Source organism: Actinia tenebrosa, unplaced genomic scaffold (genome assembly GCF_029948245.1).
Source record: "Actinia tenebrosa isolate PJP-AT-01 unplaced genomic scaffold, QUT_ActTen_1.0 PGA_scaffold10__47_contigs__length_13832649, whole genome shotgun sequence".
Taxonomy (NCBI): domain Eukaryota; kingdom Metazoa; phylum Cnidaria; class Anthozoa; order Actiniaria; family Actiniidae; genus Actinia; species Actinia tenebrosa.
In genome coordinates this window covers 4,863,172-4,886,065 of record NW_028292570.1, presented here as the reverse complement: position 1 = coordinate 4,886,065, position 22,894 = coordinate 4,863,172, and the positions used below count along the sequence as shown (strand labels likewise).

The window sequence follows — 22,894 nt, the reverse complement described above, 5'->3', positions numbered from 1 at the left end:
ACATTATACTCAAACACCTTTTGGCACCTACGTCATAAGTGTCCAAGATGGCGGCGGGAAGGAAGGTGTGACTGAAATACAACTCGTCTCTTTGACAGCAAATCGCGAATAAATGCTGAACGCTTCAAAAATGGCTTCTCACGAGACAGAACTTGATAAGGAGGCCGAGAGAGCATTCCAAAATGTGACCTCAACAGCAGACAACGATTTTGATGAAGAATTCGACGACGCGTTCGAAATCAAAAATTCTGTGGAGTCGAATGAAAGACTGAGGAATAAAGCAATCGAAAAAGGAATGAAATCTAACAGAGATATTAATAAAGATGAAACGATTCAAGAACAAGTACGAATACCTGTTAAAACTGAAGCATTACCAACAAGTTTACCATCCAGTTTGGGGTAAGATTTTGTGAGATTTTTAAGAAGCTACATGTGCACGTCGAAAGCGTCCATTCAGAATCGTTCCTATTTAAAAAATCGAAAATAAATTTGTGAGATAATGTTAATTTTATGTACCTAAAGCTATCTCATTAATGATTCCAATATTCTAAGCCGTCGCTTCTAAAGGATTAAATAAATGACTGATGAGAATTTTATCGAAGCATTTTGACAAGTTTTGGTTTCTATGACAACAAACAAACAGTTCGATAATATTTCATTTTTGGAAAATCATAATTTGTTTTATTTTCGCTTTTTTTTTTCTTCTTCTTTGATCTATGTGTTATCATTATGGTAGAGGCTCCTAAATTTTTCTTTTACAAAAATGAGTGAATCAAAGAATGGTCCCAAGGGACAGCTTTGTTGACTTTGTAGCTTGGGTCTTCATACAGATGGAGCTTGTAGATAAATTGGATCACCGTAAAAAGCTTTGTGAAACTGACATTTCGCATAGTCCTTCGTCGGAGTAGGTGGAAAGAAAAGATGAGAAGGGGTGAATGAATACTAAGATGGAAAATAAAGTGACCAATGAGAAATAAGCATATGAAGAAATAAAAGGAAATAAAAGGATCGAAAAAATAATAAGTGGGAAATGGAAAGCGAAGCATGACTAATTAAAAGCGAAGCGTTCATTCATTCATCCCAAGGGGATTGATGGTGCCAAGTGAGTGAATAAGTCGCATTTCTAAAGTTTTTTTACCACCGTGCAATAAACTTAAACCAAAGACAATTATGTTCATACAGATGTTAAGGAAGGCTTGATTTCAATTACAAAGGTAGGGGGAGGGGAAGGGCAGTAAAAATCTAGGGGAGGGTCGTCAGAAAGATCACTAGTCTCCTACTTAGTCTCCATATTAGTGACAACACTAATAGCAGCTGTGTAGAAGACTTATACCCCATTCACACCAAAGCTTAAACATATTTTAAAGTGGTTTAAATAAACAGGTTTGGAAAACTATCTACGAACACTGCACAATATTTGGTGAAATAATGTATGTAAACTATCCTCAAATGTCTTGCTCTGATAACATTTTACAAAGTTTCATTATATTGTAGGTTTCTAGTTTCTCAATTTTTTTCCTAATGAAAACACAGTTTAACTAAACAGGTTTAGGTGTGAATTGGGTATTAGGCACGGTCAAAGGTCAAACTTCACATGGGTTGAACCTAATTTGAAACAATTGATAATGAGGCGGTCTTCTTTGATGTCATGTTTGGCTAATGTGAAGTTCGACATTTGACCTGAGCCTAATAGATCTCTTTTCCTTGGACATTAAATATATATGATCTTTTTATTTTCTTGAATAACCAAATTATATTAGCATTTCTTTTCACTGTTTCATTCACATTAGATGGCTACTGTGTGCAGCCGAAATATTATATTTATGTTTTTGTCATTTCATTTATAATCTGAATATAATATGATTTGTATGTCAGATATACACATCTAACATCTATTTTATTTATTGATTAATTAGGTCATTATCATCATCCAGCTCACTGGAGCAAAATCGACAGACGTCAAATAAAAATGAGACAGCTCAAAAAGTTGCTTACCGTGACAGAGAGCCTCGGAAGCAGCGTGGAAGATCACATAAAAAGTCAAGTTTACCTCCCGGAATACGCAAACTCCCTTCACCTCCAACAACCCTTGAACAAGCACAGATGGAATGGGACATGGTTGAAACTGTTCAGCCAGGTACATTAAGGTTTCAAGGTTTCAAGGTTTTTTTATTTCCCAGAATGAGAATTTTATACTTTACATCACTATTTAAAAAAAATTAACTGGGAGGAGCAGAAGAAAAACAACCCAAAAGGGTTAAGAGAATATTTCTGCACCTTGAAACTATATAATACTTTCAAAGAAGGGGGAAAGAGGCAAAACTAAAATAGATTCAATACACATAAAAAGTTATATACAATAAAGTGAAGTTTGAACTAAATTAAAGTAGGAAATAAAGTTAAATTGAAGCAAAACCTAAATAGAATCAAAATTCTAAAGCAACAGATGTTTTTTAAGCTTATTTTTAAAGACTTTATGTGTTGAACTGGTTTTTATATTATGTGGTAATTCATTCCAGCTTGTGACAGCTGCATACTTAACACCAAACTTCCCATAATTCAGGTTTACTGGAGGGACATATAGATTCTTGTACATATATTATATCATAGAATGCTACTCACTCATTAATTTCTACCTTTGGGAAGTCAAAACTATTAAACAGCATCCCTTACCTGATAGTCCATATTTGTCTTGATGGTCATCATGACAGCTTCTGATCGGCTTAAATTTATTTTGGTTTAAACACAGAAGTAGTAAAATAAACTCAGCCAATCAGAAGTGGTCATTCTCACAGTCTAACTTGATGGTTACCTTTAAAAACACTGAGAGTTATCACGTGAAAGATTATGATACATGTTGATTTTGTCCTTTATTAATTTGTTTTTCTTTTTGTTCTTCCTAACGATGGAGTCTGTTTGTCAATTAAATCAAATTTGAGAAACTGAGTTCCAATCACCTGCTCGTTTTGTTACTGGCGAATTCATTAATTTTATACACATTTGCATTTGCTGTTTAGGAGCTGCAGCAACTGGTATTGGGTCACCAAGTTTAAAATTCGATGATGCCTATCGTCATTTCCAAACAGCACCATACCTGGAGCAACACAGCTCACATATCAAAACAACTGTCCGAAGGAGAGGCTGTTCGGCTATCATCTATGCACTTTTTGGGCCTCCCAAGATGAACAACGATTTATTATATGACCGTGATTTAATCTTTACGCTTGCATTGTGCATGTTCCATAACAACGAACCATTACACAATTTGATGCTACAAACTATCTACAAGAAACTAACGGGAACTAAGTTGGATTGTCCAAGATATGGTAATCACTGGGAGCTGATTGGATTTCAAGGTAAAAAAAATCTTGTTTTTATTAAACCTGGAACATTCTCTGGGCCCGGGGGGGGGGGGGGGGGGGGTACTGCCCTACATTCGCTATACGGGTACGTGCCACCAAACAGGGTATGGTTTTCAGCAATTCTACTCTGGGACAGGGTATATGAAATCACGCTCTCCTCTCTGAAACAGGGTATCTATTTTTGCACTACCAGAAAAGGGTATGGTTTTCAGCAATCTTGCTCTGGAACAGGGTATGAATTTCAGGAATTTCACTCTGGAACAGGGTCAGGGTTCAGAGGGCTCAGCGGCACATCCCTACCCTAAATGAGCAAGAGTCCCCCCCCCCCCCCCCGGGTCTCTGGGCTGATCTAAGTCAGGGTATAAGTAATGTATGATTATAAATCAGGGTTTTCATTAAGTTTTGAAATGATCGGAGAAAGTTGTATGTCATGAACTAAGCCCGAGAGTCCTGGCTGGGTTTTGAAATTAATAGGAGAAGACCATATGTTAGTTTAAGCAGGATAATTTTGCTAAATTTACCATGACATTCTCCAATCCCTAAGTTGAAAAGGGGCATAGCCAAGAGGGCCCAGCCCCCTATTCCTTGTGAAAGGCCCATGGGCCCTCTTCTTCAGTCATTTCATACAAGGTTCGTAATTTACCTATAACGCATGTTCTTATATGATTTCCGAGCCTATCCCAAACAGCTTATCGCCTCATCTCTCATGTACTACTTTTTTGTGGGATTCTACCAGCTCACTAGATATACAGTGCTGATGAGGCCCAATACAGGCCGAAACAGTTGTCCACAGTTTCTAGTTGAGCTGGCTCATTTTTTACACGACTTGAAGTTGTGAAAGGCCCATTGGCCCTCTTCTTCAGTTTTTTCATACGAGGCTCGTAATTTACCTATTACACACTGTTCTTATATAAAATATATATATTTGTCATTTAAGGGCTGGACCCAGCGACAGATTTACGAGGGTGCGGTCTTCTTGGCCTGGTCAATCTGCTCTTTTTAGTAACAGATCATCATATTCATTCAATCGCTCTCGACATATACCGATTGTCTCAACATGAAACGCAAAACTTTCCATTTTGTGTAATGTCAATCAACATAACACGGATTGCTCTCATTGCTTTGAGAGAAGGAAAACTGAACAGGTGAGTGCAAAGGTTGGGGGAGTCGGAGGGGGAGGGGGAAGGGAAGGGGGATGGAGGTTGAACCCTATCAGGAAGCCCAAGCATATATACTCCAGGTACTCCAACTAGTTTTAGCCTTTTTGCGACCCCACCAACCAAATTGCATAAGATTCATTCAGCCTGTTGATATCAAGTATTAGAATACTCTCTGGTTGATAGCACATGACGGGCAGTGTTTGCCTGTCATTGTAGGCTGGTAATGAGATTCATGAGATTCATTCAGCTGATTGATACCAAGCAATAGAATACTCTGGTTGATAGCACATGACGGGCAGTGTTTGCCTGTCACGTTAGGCTGGTAATGAGATTCACTGTCTCTTGTTTTCTCACTGGACTCTAAAGATTGTCTAAACGTCAGTCACCACCAACAACAGTCTTTCTCAAGACTACACTCACCCTGACGATCACACTTCACAACAAACTTCAACGCCTGGGTTCAAACCATTTTAGTACTCTTAATGACATTCCTTCAGCTGATTGATACCAAGCAAGGCTGGTAATGAGATTCATTAAGTTGGTTACTCTCAGCAATAGGATACTCTCTTGTTAATAGCACATGACGGGCAATATTTGCCTCTAATAATGATTAATAGCATACAATTACTGAATATTTTTTAAATTGATTTCTGGCAGGGCATGTAATTCACAGCGCTGTGTAATGAAAGTATTCTGTGAATTCTACGTCTCAGTGTTTTATCACATATACCATGTATGGAAACACCAACACAAAACCATAAACGACTCTGGATTCGTATTAAAAGAGGGAGAGAAATTTGCTCTTAAAAAGACAAACCTTGCTCTAAAACAGCTTGAACAAGCCATTAATGAGAGAAAGAATCTCGTCATACCGGAAGAAGAAAACATCTCGCCGAAAAACCGAGAAATTCCAGTCATGAATAAGTTTGCAGGAGTCTGTGATCTGCCTTCGCATGAAGAAGAAGAAGTACACTTGGTATAAGATGTTAGAGAATGTTATCCTCGGGGGGGGGGGGGGGGTACTCTTGCCCGTTTAGGGTAGGGATGTGCCGCTGAGCCCTCTGAACCCTGACCCTGTTCCAGAGTGAAATCGCTGAAATTCATACCCTGTTCCAGAGCAACATCGCTGAAAACCCTGTTCCAGAAAGGAGAGAGCGTGATTTCATATACCCTGTTCCAGAGCGAGCGCGATTTTATTTACCCTGTTCCACAGTAGAAACGCTTATAACCATACCCTGTTTGGCGGCACGTACCCGTATAGCGAATATAGGGGAGTAACCCCCCCTCCCTCCCCCCCCCCCCTCCCCGGGATGTTATCCTTCATGCCAGAAAACCTCTTCCATATTAAAAGAACTCACATATCAATGACTTTTTTATTTAATCTGCCGATAAGCGTATATGTGGCAGGCATTTTCACCACAGGTAGCCCAAGCTATAGGTTTCTGTGTAAAATGACGCCATTATTCAAACGACGTATTTTCCTTTCGCTGGCACCGGACTTTCAGTTAATTCGTACATGCCTATTATATTATTATCTTAAAACGTTTTAAAGAAAAGCTCAAATATTTGACCTTCTTAACTTAATGTCTTCATTTCTGACCACGTGTCAATCCCTAGAGTATTATTTCTTTGTTTAACGGTGCCGCACGAGAAGACGAATATGGATGCAACTGAAACAGAGAATCATATTTAAGAGGTTGACACTTAATGTTTCCATTTCAGACCACGTGTCAATCCCTAGAGTATTATTTCTTTATTTAACGGTGCCGCACGAGAAGACGAATATGGATGCAGCTGAAACAAAGAATAATATTCAAGAGGTTGACACTTAATGTTTCCATTTCAGACATCGCGTGTCACTCGGCTAGAGCATCATTTTTAACGGTTGCGCATGAGAATACACATGAATGAATCTCTCAAGAGATTGACACGTGGTCTGAAATGGGAGAAAACATTAAACCTTAGGTAAAGTGGGTTATACTTCTAGGAAGAGACCGATCCCGGCTATGCTTGAGGGTCCCCCAAACAATGGGTAGTTTTCCCAATAGAAAACAATGTCCGACCAACCAACTCGAAATTATAAGATTTTTTTATCTTACTGCGGTTTTCGATTTCCTGCAAACTCGGTAGTCAGGAGCTGCACGCTGAAATTTGAGTTTTCGCTGCCGTCAGTCAAAAATAATCAGTCGGAACCTTTTATGTTCTTGACTGGCGGCAATGATAAAACAATTTCACAACAAGTGTTGAAATGCTGAGTTCGCATAATATCGAAAACCGCAGTAATCTACTTTTAGAATGAATTGATTCTAAAACTGACATTTTACAATTTTTAACAATCGCAATTGGTGTCTGTTTTTTTATGCATCAAAAGCACATTTTAGCTTGTCCGACGTAGCAGCAGTAACTAGTAACTAGGGAGGTAGAAGAATGAATGCGGTATCAATGTATTTCAAACTTTCCTGGACAGTGATCTCATCCGTGCCTGGATCATTCTGATTGGTTAGTAGCAGTCTTGAGTCTCATTGCTTTGGCCATCGGGAAGACTGGCCATTCTTACGAAACATGAACAGCCTTCGCAGTCCAAGAAGATTCTAAATAAAAAAAATGATAGCATTCATTTGGTGATTAATCAACATCATGGAGACTTTCTCTCGTTCTCTAGAGGCCCATTTACAAAAAAAAAGTGATTCTGATGCTTTTAGGGCTTATAGGCCCCTTTCAAAATTAGCTTGAATACAAGGCTAACAGAAAATAAAAAAATGAAAATGGCATAATGTATTCCATGAAGAGAAAGCGTTATTTCATCTGTATTTTGCCGTTAGCTTCACTTTTGCAATATATTAGTTTTGAGCCACAAAGTGATTAAGTGTAAGCCTGGCGTAAAGTCAACCTTTTCGTGCTGTGAACAGTAAGGTCCCGCCAGAAGCTCCTAAAAACGTTGCGGCTACAAACGTCGGGTTAAACAATTGTCATCTTACGGGATTTGGAGGGGAGGGGTGGGGTTACCCTGTACCCACCATCTATGGAAGGGAATCCTGGAATTGGTCTTCCAAAATATCCAAAACTACAAAAATCAACTCGGAAAACATGAAAGCACTATTCTACCTGCATAGAGTTACTCAATGAACTATTCTTCTGCTCGGTTTGTTGTGCACATGGCGTTTGGTCTTTGACATCTCCGAGCTGTAACAATAAGTAAGCAAATATTAGTTCTATTCTCAGTGCCGGAAATATATAATGCGAAATCCTGTCTTTACACACATTCTTTTCAACGATATCAAGATTGTGTAACCCGCCCACCCATGTGATGGTGGTATGATGTGGTGCGCGATGTTTGCAGTGCGCATGGCTATACCGCTGTCCACCGTGGACAGCAGCCATTTTTAAGACTACTCCATATATCATATATATATATATGCATGTGCATTGTAGGCACTGAAAGTATAGTATAATTGCGCTGCCTTTCACTCCTGCATGGGAAAGAGGGTAATAATGAGGAGGGGATAGTCCGACTCTATTTATTCGTTATGCACTTAAACAATTTATTTGATTGACGGCAGTGCTTTCCCGATTATCCATGTCCGGTCGCCACTGTTGTCTCGATCAACTCAACTCAATGGAAACAGTATTTAATCTAATAGAGGAACAACTGGATTAGGAGAGCCTACTTTGGCGGTCCTACTGCACTGTACTAACGTTAGATTCCTAACAAGCACACCAAAACCCACCCAACGAGGAAATCAAAAATAAAGCCATTGGATACTTACGACTTCTTGTGGTTCCTTAAGTTTCTGGCAGTGGATCCCAACGTGAACGAGTAACTTGTGCCTAGAGTTAAAAACTTTTAGGATGCCATCTCTGGAACACCCTCTCCAAAGACAACGAGTGGATCGAAAATCAGTGGATCGATGAAGATGGCTGTGAAGAATGTGATGAAACAATCGATCGGTGTTCTTTTCTTTGTGATTACAAGTGTTCCAATAGCAGACAAAGTCGGCTGATCCGACATTGAGTTCCACAGAAAAACAGTTGGACGAACTGGCGGAACATGACGACAAGGACAGGTTCATCTCGGGGCTTTTGCCACGAGACGTCGATTCTGACATTTCCTCGTGGTTTGAGAAGAGACAACTTGTGCCAGTAGCCAACGATTTCAATGTTGGCTCTTCATTTTCGAATATCTGGCACTGGCTAATAGCGTCAGTTGCTCTGAAGGATACTAACTGAAATGGACTCGGAGTAAAAGTATTTTTCCCTTGAATGAAAGCGGAATGCGACCTCTCAACGCCCCTTAACAACGGCCATTTGTCGTTTTGTGTTTCAGTATCGTTGATCTCCTGTCTTTTTTCTTCGACGTCGCTGTCTTCACCCTGGTTGGGTCTATCCTTTTCTAACAGAAACGAAGGCGGTACTACTCCGCATTCTTCAAACACCAAAGAAAAATCACATTTTAGTATCCATATCCCTGTCTGTCGAGCAGAAGGAATTTTTGGTAGAGAGCTTAAAAAGTGACCGAAAGATAAAAAATGACATTGTAACTTTGGGGAAACAGTTGGCAAACCGGACCATCGACGCTGTTTCTTCTCGGACTTTTCTTCGACGAAGCAAATGCTTAAGGGATCATGACCACATTCACCTTCTTTGAAGCATTCATTCGCATCGTTCACGTTCATCGTTTCAGGACCCTGGCCAAAAAATAGATTCTCAAAATCCTCACACTAAAACTAAAAAAAAAAGTACTATCTGGAATGCAGCATGAATAATGTAAGACTTGCTTTGGTGACTATGACGTCGACAACGAATTGATAAAAGCCTACTCTTAAGTCTAAAGTTCTATGACTTGAGCCTGCGGCATCTTTTGACCAGCTGCATATTGTCGTGGACCAACCTAGAAGATCGGGAACCTCATTTCGAGACCTCTTTAGATATTAATTCTAAAGGTCTATGATTTGGTTTGCCAATTCCCATACCAAACTTGATGTGCCATTTCTAAGCGCCCCGACCAAATTTACATTTTCCGTAGAGGTGTACGATGGCTTGAAAGCCCCTTTTACTGGCGGCTGTTATTGAGTCAAACCATCCCCACCACTTTTGCCTTTACGTATATTATATACCATCACCAAGGACGCACAAATAAGTTTGGATGGAACGTAATATAAGCAACTAGCAGGCCACTGCGCGCCCTCTGAGGCTATAAATTAGGTGAACTATAAATAATACTAATATATATATATAGAAATGTCTTCTTTTTCAGTCCTTCCCGAAAGACCATTAAGTCTTCCATTAATGTTAATTAAGCCGCCAATTCGTCGCGTTCAAACATTTCTTGCTTGTTCTGGCGACACATAGTGGATTTATTTCAGCGAAAAATTACAGCGTTATCCTGCTTAGCAGGCGTTTGGGGGTGGTTCCATTGCTCAGCATTGCCAATCGAAAAATAGCCGCGCGGAGCTAAAGAAGCAAAGAGTGAATTTTTGCTCCCGCACGTCAAAATATTTTATTCTTGTGTTTTAGTCCTACAGATTATAAATCAATTGCTTTTGAGGGCTAAAAAAGTAAAATTGCAATATATATGCATCTCATTTGGTATTTGTATAAATGTATAAATGTATATATATATATATATATATATATATATATATATATATACACTCGATTGCAGAAACATTGTAGTATACATTTATACATATATCTAATTTATTCAGTATATTTAATGATATGCAAAAATGAAAAAATCGCTCTATTTATTGTTTGTTTCATTCAATGACTGTCAAAATATTTTTTTCTTGTCTATTATATCATACAGATTATAAATCAGTTGGTTTTAAGCATTAAAAATGGTTATTTTGCATTATGCATCTCATTATAGATATTTGTATAAATGTACACTTCAACGTTTCTGCAATCGAGTGTATATATATATACCGATTTAGACTGTCCTGGACGTTTCCTGTTTAGCCGGCAAGTTGAAATCAGCAAGTTGAAATCTATTTATTTTTATTTATTTTTCTATTTTTTTATTTCTTACAATTAGCGCGAAAAAAGAAAAGAAATAAGAAAAGAGAAGAGAACGGAAGGGAAGGGAAGGGAAGGGAAGAAAAGAGAAGAGAAGAGAAGAGAAGAGAAGAGAAGAGAAGAGAAGAGAAGAGAAGAGAAGAGAACAGAAGAGAAGAAAAGAGAAGAGAAGAGAAGAGAAACAACTTGGATCGCCCGAGGCTTGTTTCTTTTACTCCTATTTTACCTGATTTTACAGTCCATAGTTGAGTGGGGTATCGTGTTGTAAAATTTGAAAATGTAGTGGTAGTGCGTGTGGAGTGAAACTCACGGAAGAGACCCGTGAGGGGAGTGATGGTCGTAAGATATAATATATGGTCCTATATATATACATAGCACAAAGCGATAACTGAATACATAACATGTACTGTGGGTGTTGCAGCTTAATCCCTTGCTCGAAAAATAACTCCACCGACCTTTAAATTGATGTTTCAGATATCAATTAATTGCCCAGGACGCTCTTGCCTCCCATTTTAATTTATTTTCTCAAATGTTGTCGGAATATGTCTTAATATGTTAACTGAAGCAGTTGACGGTTAATTTGTCTTACGAGTGTGACACTATATGGTTTATTGCGGCTCTCCTATCAAGTATAACGATCTGCTCGCTACAGTCGTGGTTCAGGGGACGGGAGGGGATTATTGAAGTGTGTGCGTGATGATGGAAGGACGCAGGTAAAAGCTTATTTACTTTTTTCCGCAGTAATAGAATATTACTAATAACTCTTAGGAGACTAAAAAAACATTCCAATTTAAAACTCATCAATACATAATGATTAACGGTTCTACTGTTTTTCTATTTCAAGTTCCAATAAGCGTGCGTACTAAAGTTTCGAATTCTCTGTCGCTAACCTCGATTTTCTGTAGAATATTCACAAGTTTCAGTCAAGGTCCGCGGAATTTCAAAGTGTTTGTATTGTCGAAGTTGTGCATTCTTTACTTTATTATTGGCATTTGTGAATATTTAAACACTGATTCGAGGCTAAACCCTTAGTAAATGAGTCTGTAATCAAAGAACGCAGCGGTATTGATGGGTTGCAAGCATTCCCAAGAGAGTTAAAAGACAAAAACATGGCGGCCATTGTGGTACCGTTAACAATGGATGCTAATGAGAAATCTTTTGTTAAATGGTACCAACATGGCCGCGATAACGTAACGTGCAAACGAAGAATTGTAAGAAAAAAAGTAAGAGGTATAATTTTCAATCGAATCAAAATCCAGCCAAAATAGGCTAACATATTCCATCTTTTATTAAATGTGTATCTGTTATAATACATAGAAAAAATATAGATTACTTATATAGTGAATGCAATAAATGAAACCTAGCCAAGTTATTGGGATTAAAGTGGGGCTTGTTATTATTATGTCAATCACGGACTATGATCGTTCAATATTTACAACGATATTTTATCGATCTTAAAGTGGCGGGCAAACTACTTACAAAATTGTATTCATTATCAATATTACTTTATATGGATAGGGTGTATATATCATATATCCGTGAAAAGCGTCGTAAGAAATTGCACCAATTTGCAGAAACTAGTAAGTTCAGTAGTAGACCTCTTTTGTTAGTTAACTTTGTCACGGATATATGGTTTGCACTCTACTGGTGTATATGGATATATGGCGTTATATAATCATTATGCAAAAGAGGTCCCAATGACGATCGTGTGGCACTCCATAGTCGAAATTTAAGAGCTGCAAACGACTTCACGACAGACTGGGCAACTGCGGTTGTTCTGTTAAAACAAAATAATCACAAATTATTTATTTATTTATTTGTTTGTTTACACACATATATGTGTGTGTGTGTGTGTGTGTGTGTGTGTGTGACATATATATATATATATATATATATATATATATATATTTTTTTGTTGTCTTCTGACTCTCTTGAGAATGCTTACAACCCATCAATTCGGTGTTAATTCATTTTGACGATTGGACATATAACGTACCTTGAGCCATCTATCTATACACTTGGAATGAAAGTCATGTGAACATGGAAGCTTTCTTAGTTTTTCTCTGTTGTTGTAATCCATCATGCACACAACACAACTCCCATTAGACATTTCTTTGTTACTCGCACTGTAACGGAATGAGTGGATGCGGTCTATGGCTGCAATAAAAATAATGACAAGATAAGCAATGGTTTAAGGGGGTTTCATTTATTAACGCATGAAGGGGGGGGGGGGGGGGTCGGCAAAATTGTAGGGGGGTTACGTCATTTTGAGAAATGGTTAGGGGGGTATCACATATTGAGTGGGGTTGATAACTATTGCAGGATGATTAAAGGGGGGTTATGCAATTGTTGCCTGTACTCTTATTTATAAACTTTGGGTCAGTTTAAACGTCAAACTCCACATTTAAATAAATTCAAACAATAGGTTTTTCTTATGTGCATTAGATTTGGTACATGTGAAATGGACCATTTTCGAGTTCCAAATTACCGCTGTGTTTCTTGATTACAGACTCATTTACTCAGGATTAGCCTCGAATCAGTGTCTAAATACTCACAAATACCAACGGTAAAGTAAAGAATGCACAACTTCAACAATACAAACACTTTGAAATTCCCTGTATCTTCACTGAAACTCATAAATATTTTGCACAATATCAAGGCTAAGTCTAAGCAACAGAGAACTCGAAACTGGGCATTGTATTCTACAATAATCACTTCCAGTAAGGGGTTTACGTGGGTTAACTCCTCACACACTACCACTAAGCACTCGACATACATGTTGATTCGTACGGAAAGGGGAAAAGGGAGAACCTAGAGAAAATGTTTTGCCTTGAAAGAGAATGAAATTCTTCCTTACCTTCTTTGTTAAGCCCTCGTGATTTGGCTGGTCCGATGCGTTCGGTTAGATTCCATAACGCCTGGAAATAAAACAGTTATTTTATTAGTGAGGAATATAAAGTAATGACTTACACGGTAAGCCATGGTGTACCACCGAAACGGCTTGCAATAAAGAATGTTTATTGTACGAGTGGGAAACATACGGTAATGACTTACAGCACGTACACGGTACGCCATGCCGTAACAGTAAAATGGCTTCCCATAAGAATGGTTTTGGTATTGAACTGACTTACAGTACGTACACGGTACGCCATGCCGTAACACTGAAATGGCTTCCCATAAGAATGGCTTTCGCACTACGTATGAGTGAAAAATGTACGGAGCTGACTTACAGTACGTACGTACAAGGTACGACATGTCATAACATTGAAATGGCTTTCCATAGGAATGTTTATTGTATGAGTGGGAAACATACGCTACTGGCTTACAGCAAGTACACGGTACGACATGTCGTTCATTAAGAAACGAAACGGCTAAAGCACTGGATACGAGTTCCGTATCTTTTCCCACTCGTACGAAATTTGCTCTAGAGATAAAACTGCAAAACTCACTTCATAATCTTCGTTTTCGTTTCCATGGTTTTGTACTGGATCAAAGTGATGCAGTGGAGGAGGAAGTGACGTCATGGACCTGTAAGCATACCGATGTCAACGAATCAATGAGGGAAAACGATGGGAGGGGAGGTAGAGAAAATACATGTGAGAAACCCTATTTATTATTACTTTGTTTATCCACAGAAAACCACATCGCAATGAGGAAATCTGCGAAAATAAGGAGTTGTCTATGAAAAATTACGCATCTCTTTCAAACTTCTATACCCATCCATGTCCTCCCCTTCTTTCTCCTCTCATTCCTTCCCAAACGAAAGACAACAGACATAATAATCCCTTTTTGACATAGATTGCAGTAAGGGATGGACCATTAGAAAATTAAGGGGGGAGCGGGGTAGGGAGGTTTGCAGGAAATTATGTTGTACGATATTTATCTTTTTGTAGCAGTCTTTGTAAGAAATTATTTTGTGTTCGTTCAATATCTACTGGGTTGCCTGTGACAGCCCAGTCGTAAGATGCCTTTGGTTTTCTTTTTTTTTTTCTTTCTTTTTTTCTTTCTTTCTTTCTTTTTTTCTTTCTTTCTTTTTTTCTTTCTTTTCTTTTTTTTTTTTTTTGTAGTCTCCTTCTCGCGAAATGTGCATTCTTGTTCTTTCCTAAAAGGAGAGGTTGGGCAACCCATCTGAATTATCTAATGGTTCGTCCGTTACAGTATTTGAAAACAGGCACTTACACAAAAGGCAACAGCAGATCAGGAAGTGTATTTGAAGAAGTCAAACTGTAGCTTATTCCATGTCTTCTATGACAGTAACGTCGGCGGCGGTAATGTAGGGGTAAAGGCTTAAACAACAGAACAAAGTAGATAAGTTTTTTTCTCAAAAAGCAGATTTTGTATGACAAAGATACTATAGGCCGATCTTTATTTACGTTTTTCCCTCATTAGCATTAAAAGAAATTCAAGCTACAATCAAACCGACTCCAGAAATTGAAAGAGAATGAATGAGAGTAATATGTTCAATATGTTAGGAGTGAGATTTTTTTGAAAGCGGTATGATTTATAAAGAAATGTATATGGTCGTGTGGCAAGACTTGCCACACAGCCGTACATTTCTTTGTAAATTGAAGTGTTTTCATAAAAATTTACATATTACTCTCAAATTTGTAGTAGTTTCTAAGTAGGACACTCTCTTTCAATTTCTAGAGTCGGTTTGCTTGTAGCTTGAATTTTTTTATGCTCATGAGGAAAAAACGTAAACAAAGATCTGCCTATAAATAACACCTACCAATGGTCCAGCTGCAAGGTCGGGTGGGGCATGTGGAAGGAAGGATGACTCAGCTGTTTGGACCTGCGGCTGCTCGTCTGCTAGTTCTTGATCAAACTGAGCCTAAAAGAAATAACAATGACATATGAATGGAACGAAATAGTCTAATTTTTGTTGCTGCTGCTAATTCCAGCGGATTAGGAATAGTGACGTAAAATGACATTACTGCAAAACAAAGGTGTCATGAAGCTTGCAAAAATTGACCAGTGAAAAATAAAAACCTGCCTGCCATTTCAATAAAAATATAAACCTCATTATTTATTAAGTTGCTGTTATCAAAAACTTATTAGCAACGTTTTTTTTTTTTGTTTTTGTTTTTTGTTTTTTTGTTTTTGTTTTTTTGTGGCCTGGAAATCCATAATATTAGAGAAAAATTAGTGACACATCTAGATTTTGATTGGCTAACAATTTTTTCTCAGATCAGCTAGTCGTTGTCGTTTGCTGCTGTATTCATTGCTATTGCTAATAATTACTATTGTCTTTCCAGTAGCAGCAGTAGAAGAAGGATAAACAGGTGGAAGGGGATAAGTGCTTGCTCTTACCTGCAGTCGCCTTGCTATTGCTTCATCAGATTCCTCATTACAGGATGATAGCCTATCTTGTAAGCGCTGAAGCACACTGTCTCGACTGAGGCGGCGACGCCATGCATACCGATGCTCTGGTTGATGATTATAGGACTCGGAGTTGGCTCCCTGAGGTTCTTCACCATGGGCACCTTCTTCTACATTCTCAGGTGATAAAGTGCGATCCTAACAAATCAATTAGTATAATCAAATAAGATTACAATTTTTATTGCAAGTTCTACCATTTGACTGTTTATTTTAATTTCAACGATTACCCTGAAACAGCTATTTGGCTGATCTAAGTCAGAACATGAATTCATAATTTGCAGATCAAACCTTGAAAAAACCTCTGGAATAATCAAAGTCAGGGCATGGTTAACTCACAGATCAAACCCTGAAACAACCTCTGGGCTGATCTAAGTCAGGGCATGGTTAAAAGATAATAATATTTTTATATATTTTATATAGCGTCAATATCGCATAACTTCAACAACGCTTTACAGTGTTCATTAGTAACTAATACTGAATCTGAAGCTAAACCAAAAATCGAACCCTGAAACAACCTCTGGCCTGATCTAAATCAGGGCATAGCTAACTCACAGATCAAACCCTGAAACAACCTCTGGCCTGATCTAAGTCAGGGCATGACTAACTCACAGATCAAACCCTGAAACAACTTCTGGGCTGATCTAATACAGGGCAGGGCCAACCCACAGATTGAACCATGAACCATCCTCAGGGCTGATCAAATCAGGGTATATCCAACTACATTAAAAGGTCACACTTGAATTTAGCTTAGAGGAAAATTGGAGAAACTTGAGGTACTGTACTTACAATTCTTTCAGGCATGACAGGAGAATCATTAATAGTAATAGGAGAGGTCACACGGACTGGACCACTTGATGTTGAAGCTATGTTCAGTTCCTGGGGCCTCTGTCTATGTGTCAGAGAATGGGGTGTTGGCCGTCTCCCTGACCTGTACGTTGTTATGTAGGGACAATTCTGCATGCGAGATCTTAAGGCATGTAAGCGCAGACGATGGTGTTCAGTTCTTATTCTGGCAAGTCTTTCACGTGTGACATGAAGCTGCCTCTGTACACGAGCAGCAAAGTCATTGTACATTCCATTAACCTCCCTATATGACAATAAAAATGATAATGAATAATAATAACATAAAATAATGATAATAATAATTGACAATAATAATGATTGATAGTAAAAATAATTGATAATAATAATTAATGAGTATAGGAAAGCACACAATCGTGAGTACAATTCAGAATTTACAGCTCTATAGGTAGTTACGTATACAGACGTATGTATAATAATAACAACAACAACAACAACAATAATAATAATTAACAATAATTAGCTTATAATTAATGAACAACATATTTTGGGGGAGGAATTGGTGATTGAGGGAGAATGGAAGAGCCTTAAACAATAAAAATTATTGCTCAGTTTAACTTGACGTCATTTCCTGCCTCAAGTGCAATGTTCATCAGCTGAACCACAAGTTTTCAATAGAATTCTTTCTGCCTAAAAGCACATGATGGTCAGTGTTTATGAACTATTTGGAGGCGGGGGAGTAGCGAGGTCTTGATTATAAGGGGGGGGAGGGGGGGCAATATACTATTTTCCTGCCAAATCCACAGGAATTCCGCAGTGGGCAATCCCCTCCTTGCTATGCTCCTGTCTGGAGCAACTAGATAATGGGCTTAAAAGACTTTCTTTGCCTGCTTGAGCCCCAGTAATTAAAGTACTGCTACATTGCATACATCCAAATCATTGCCAGTATACTCACTCTATGGCACCTTCATTAGATCTTTCTGCGTCATCCATAGTGCCTATATCATTGTGTTCTGCTCCAGTTAGGTCAATGAAGGGTATATCTCTTTGTCTAGACTTGGTTCTTTCGTCAGTAATGATCACCGAGTTGTCTAGTTCACTGCTGTCGCTGGACGTGGATGGTGAGGTGGGTCTTACACGGCTGGTAAAAGGGCTTAGGGAAGACTGCCCATGTAAATCTTCATAAAGAATTGCCGAAGGGTCTCTCGGAGAGCCAGGATTTCCGTGCATTGAGGAAGAAGTACTCTCAGTGTCACTCTGTCCCATGGTTAACTATTAATTTCAATACTAATATTTCTGAGGGAAAGAGAAACAAATTATTAAAGATCCAATGAAATATATGTTATTTACCGGCCAGGAGGTCTGGATAGGGAAAAATTGTGCCCGAGGTCTTGAATATACAGACCAAGGCCATTAGGCCATTTTCAAGACCGAGGGCACAGTTTTTCCCTAACCGACTATACTAATAGGAAGGTAAATAACTTATTTATTTTTTTCCTGTATTATTTTTTCTTGCTTTCATAATCGTTTTGTTTTGTTGTTAAGCGGCAAAGGATAACGGACCACAAGCACGGGCAGATACTGACAAAATACTGCCCGCTCAAACAGCCAATCAGAGCGCATGATTTTTTAGGATACCAGACTGGAAAAAAAATATTTTTTTCTTATTTTTAGAATTATCTAACTTAAAGCAATGTGAATAATTGCGAGCAGGGCTCAAAATAGGGGGGGAAATGGCTTGCCACTGTTTTTCATTTTTGATCAGTGAAACACATTTTGACCTGCAATTTATTTTTATGGCATGCCACATGAAATAGAAAAGGCTTCCGACAAAATTAAATTACAGTTTTTTCAGACTTCTGAATCGATATTCTGATTAGACATTTGTTCTGTCAGAGTATTAACAGTAAAAAATATTGATGATAAGTGTGCACATGTTTTACCATGGAGAGCTAGATGCTAGATGAAATTTATTTGTTAAAAGGAAATTTTTTTCAATAATGAGCAATAATGGCAAAAAGAACCAAAAACTAGACTTTCGTATGAGTTTTGATCCCAATTTTCATTTTGGGTTTAACACTCAAAACATTTTTCAAACAGTTAGAAACTGATGTACTATGATAAAATGCCTGTTTGAAGCAGTATTCTCAATTGCACAAAGATGTTTTGTTGCATTTGTGTTAGAATGTTGCTTTTTCAGGCTTTTTATAGAAAATATATGAGAAATAAGCAAATGAAGGCTTAAACCTCATTTAGGGTTAACACTTTGATACCACTTTCATCGGTCATCTCCACTTCCAAACAAGTTAAACTTCCTGAATAACAAGATTTTAGCCTTGTACAACAGACTTTCTTCAAGAAAATAGTTTTTGACGCTCACTGCTTGAATACAAAAAGAATTTCAAATTACTGGAAGATGATGTCCAGTAAATTTGACCTGCTATTTTAGTATCAATTTGGCAGTTTATATAATTATTTTTGCCAGTCAAACCTTAAATTTGGCAGGCCTAGCATTTCGCCATTGGCAGGCTGCTATTTTGAGCCCTGCTAGTGAGCATTGAGCATAGAATTATAAAAAATATAATTAAAACAACTGCCATTACATTATCTTTAATGTAGTATCTTGTTCTGTTTGTCCTTTAAGATTAATTTCCTTTATTTCTAAGTTTCTGATTCCATAATGAAGTGAATTTCATATCAAAACACACTTTTAATCTTTTAGTTTCAACCAAGTTTGATTTGAGTGGAACAAACAGTGCTTCAATAATAGGTTTTTTTAGGGATTTTCTCACAAAAAATGTCTGCCTCACATTTTTGGTGTTTCAAATTCCAAGTCATACTTAGCCTTTTTGTTAGCCTTTTTTTCAAACCCATAAGTCAAGAAAGCAGATTTTTATCAGTCGTTATTTAAACTTTGCATAATTTAATTTTAAATAATTTTTATTGATCAATTAATTAATTTCAGGCAATTGCAAGGAATGTGAAACACTCAGTTGAACACCATAAACAAAATAATGTTGAATACAGTTCATGATTAGAAAACACTTTTCCTCTTTAAATGAATATTGTTAAAAAAAACTAAGCGAGAACTATATTACATACATGTACAAGCAAAAGACAAAGCAGATTAATGTTTTAGTTACTTATATACAGGCAGAAATCTGCTTGCTTTGAAATATTATAACCTTTAATTCAACTCAATATTGTTATACAGAGATATAAATCTGCTTGCCATTTAAAGATCAAATGTATTAAAAATAGAAATATTTGCTGGTAAGTGCTCTTACAAAGAGGTTATGCTTGGGTAAGTTGAGTATTGTGCAATAATAAAAATTTATTTTTGGCTTGGTTAGGCATTGATTATGAAATAAATTTTCAATTGTGTTAAACTTAGTTTATTGATAATAAAGGTAAGGTAACTTATTGACCATTCTTAGAGAACTTTTCTTGAAAAAGACACTTCATCAGATAGACCCGTTTTCAAATAAGGTTGGATGAGAGGGAGACAGACGAAGAGAAGAAGAAATAGCACGATTTGCATTGAAAAAAATTACTGGTTTCTTTTTTTGTATTTCCCTGTTAGGCAAGCTTACATCCACTATGATCTTAAGGGCAGTCTATATGAGAAAGCTTACCCTTAACAAGATATTAGTGCTAATGCTAGGTTTAATCCTTAGAAAGTGGACCCACATAGATTATGATCATGGTTACCGCAATACAACAATAGCCTTATCTCTGGCTCTTCAAATTTAAATAGCTTTTTGCACCATTGGACATTCATTCCTAGATTTTAACTAGGCTATGTACTGTAAAACATCAATAATGCTGTTTTCTATGAGTTCATTTACTATACAGTGGATCCCCTTTAATATAGACTTCAAAGGACCAGAAAATAAGTTTGTATTATAGAAATGTTATGAATAGAGAGGTTTGGTATATGAAATAAAGAATGCATGGTGAATTTGCCAGGATCTAAATATCTGTCTGTTATATAGAGGTGTCTGTTATATAGAGGTGTCTGTAATACAGAAATGTTCATAAGGAGAGGTTCCCCCTGTACATCGATTCTGCTGTAGGGTAATTCAAAATTTTAAATTTGTTTCAGAACCAAAAGACTGTCAAGTTCAAATTAATATCACAAATGTGAATATGTACTAAAGAAAGAAAAAATAATGATGAAGCAAAAATGACTTAGACAAGTTTGATTTGTGTTCACAGAATCCCTGATTAAGTTATGAAAGGAGAATAAATGAATGAGATGAACAATGGAAACTTGTATACTAGTCATTCTTCTTGTTTCTATTACAAATGAGAAAATACCCCAAAGAAAGGGGAAAAAAGACAGAACTCAAAATGACTAGATAACTTAAACATATGTTTACAGGATTTCTGACCAATAAATTTTAAAATATCATTCAAATTCTTTGTAATTTTATGTAACAGCTGATCAAAAACACCAGACAAGACAATAGTTCTCCAAAAAAACCACATTAGAAAAGCAGCAAATCCCATGTTTATGGAATGATCATAAAGAAATTCAAATCCTTTGATTTAAACTGATATGTCTTTTTTTTTTCCTGGATCAAAGGTTCCTGCTCTACCTTATTTCCCCACTGAATGAACAAAGAATTACATTTCATACTTCGAGTTTTAGGAACTTAGCTAAAGCAATCGAAACTCACGTGCCAAAAAGCTATATATTGATCAGTAAAAAGGAATTATGAACAACAAGGCTAAAGCAGACAGGAAACATATTTTGGTTAGAACTGTCTTTATCATGATCTTTCTTGGCTTACAATATGTGGTCGAAAATCTAAACTTTCTCCAAATCTAAATGAAAACGCTAAAAGATAAATATTCCGAAACGAAAGAAAATAAGAATTTTAGATATAAAGAAACAGTGCTATTAAATCAGGAGTGTTTGGATGCTTTTTCCTTTTTTTTTTCAAATTTCCAAGAGTCATTTGAAGGGTATTAAGCTTATTGTACAGAAATGGCACAGAATCGTCTCTGCTTCAGGATTTCCGTACAAGCTGGAATAATTCTCGAATTACTAAGAAAGAAGGGAACAGCACAAGCAAATAAGAAGAACTAATGAGAGCTTTTTGTTTTGGTATAGAAAGAAACGCTTCAGAGTAAATTCAAATTTCAAAGAAATCAAAATCGTCATTACGGTAAAGACGTTTGGAAACGGAATTCGAAGTCCAACGCTTTTGCTTCGTGTTTTTTAACTGCGATTGTAAAATTAAGCTTAAAATGTATGGAATTGGTATTCATAGGTTAGATTTTAGGACTAGAAATGTTAGTTGAAAATGCTGGAGTAGTTGCGTCACAAAAATATTAGAAAGATAAGTGAAAACCTCAGAGAACTTGAATAATAAAGAAAGCACGACTTTGCCCACCTTCAAGTTCTTTTTCTTACCCAAAAAAAGCTACCAAAAGGCATAGAATGAACGCCAAGCTGTATTATATAGACTGTACCTTCAAAGAAGCGATGTAAAGTAGAGCAGAAACGATAAAGAAGGCCAGAATAAAAGAAATTTTTGAGATGTCACGCTCCTAAGCAACTATTACTCCTTGAAGAATATTCAGCAATGCATAAAATATGCTTAACACTCACCTCTAAAACGCTCTAAAACGACCAAATCCTGCCTTGTTCTAGCTTTCTCTGCTATCTCTAGGTTAGAATGAAGGCTGTTTGGGTAGGGGTTTAGAAATCTAAGTTATTTAGGCGGGTTTTTTTGGCCGTTTTTTCGGTGAATAGTTTTTCTTTTCAAAGCAAATCCGCCACAAACCGAGGTTTATTGTGCTCAGAATGACGCATGCGTACTACAACACAAACAACTACCGCTGACAGGAAGCGATACAAGACCGCAGATTATTAAGACAATGACGCAGACTTTTCGACTTTTATTTATTCACACACTTATTTACAATAGTCAAATATATAGGAAAGATATACAAATATACAATTGAATTAAAATAAACCAATTAGATAATAACAATTCATGATTGGGTGTGCGTGGCTGTCGAAATATAGTAAAAAATTATAGCCACACTTGACGTCATAGCCACACTGCTGAACTTTGTCGGCAACCTAAAACCCTAAAAAATACATAGTTGATTAATGATTATGATAAGAAATTTCAGTATCGGTCGGTTTCTGGATGAAATGCC

The 22,894-nt window shown here is 37.2% G+C and overlaps 2 protein-coding genes across 2 annotated transcripts; one reads left to right on the top strand and one right to left on the bottom strand.

Annotated features, from left to right (window-relative positions):
* Positions 1–47: 47 nt before the first annotated feature.
* LOC116287745 (ELMO domain-containing protein 3) lies at positions 48–5,536 on the top strand. Its single transcript, XM_031694426.2, has 5 exons — positions 48–399; positions 1,917–2,137; positions 3,018–3,356; positions 4,300–4,507; positions 5,180–5,536. The coding sequence occupies exons 1-5, from the start codon at positions 113–115 to the stop codon at positions 5,502–5,504; spliced, it is 1,380 nt and encodes a 459-aa protein (XP_031550286.2). The 5' UTR covers positions 48–112; the 3' UTR covers positions 5,505–5,536.
* Positions 5,537–11,802: 6,266 nt separating this feature from the next.
* Positions 11,803–22,533, bottom strand: LOC116287746 (uncharacterized). Its single transcript, XM_031694427.1, has 10 exons — positions 22,338–22,533; positions 17,673–18,013; positions 16,703–17,003; positions 15,848–16,054; positions 15,267–15,368; positions 14,717–14,823; positions 13,987–14,065; positions 13,395–13,455; positions 12,534–12,694; positions 11,803–12,314 (listed from the first exon to the last, which is right to left on the bottom strand). Exons 2-10 carry the CDS (start codon positions 17,981–17,983, stop codon positions 12,267–12,269), a joined length of 1,377 nt encoding a protein of 458 aa, XP_031550287.1. The 5' UTR covers positions 17,984–18,013; positions 22,338–22,533; the 3' UTR covers positions 11,803–12,266.
* Between the last annotated feature and the right edge of the window lie 361 nt (positions 22,534–22,894).

Bases quoted from the DNA above. Each gene is read 5' to 3' on its own strand.
- LOC116287745 (XM_031694426.2), top strand. From the start codon at position 113: ATGCTGAACGCTTCAAAAATGGCTTCTCACGAGACAGAACTTGATAAG. The intron at 400-1,916 runs GTAAGATTTTGT...TTGATTAATTAG, and splicing joins AGTTTACCATCCAGTTTGGG to GTCATTATCATCATCCAGCT. The intron at 3,357-4,299 runs GTAAAAAAAATC...TTGTCATTTAAG, and splicing joins GGAGCTGATTGGATTTCAAG to GGCTGGACCCAGCGACAGAT.
- LOC116287746 (XM_031694427.1), bottom strand. From the start codon at position 17,983: ATGGGACAGAGTGACACTGAGAGTACTTCTTCCTCAATGCACGGAAAT. The intron at 15,369-15,847 runs GTAAGAGCAAGC...TATTTCTTTTAG, and splicing joins CAATAGCAAGGCGACTGCAG to GCTCAGTTTGATCAAGAACT. The intron at 14,824-15,266 runs GTAGGTGTTATT...CTGTTGTTTAAG, and splicing joins ACCTTGCAGCTGGACCATTG to CCTTTACCCCTACATTACCG.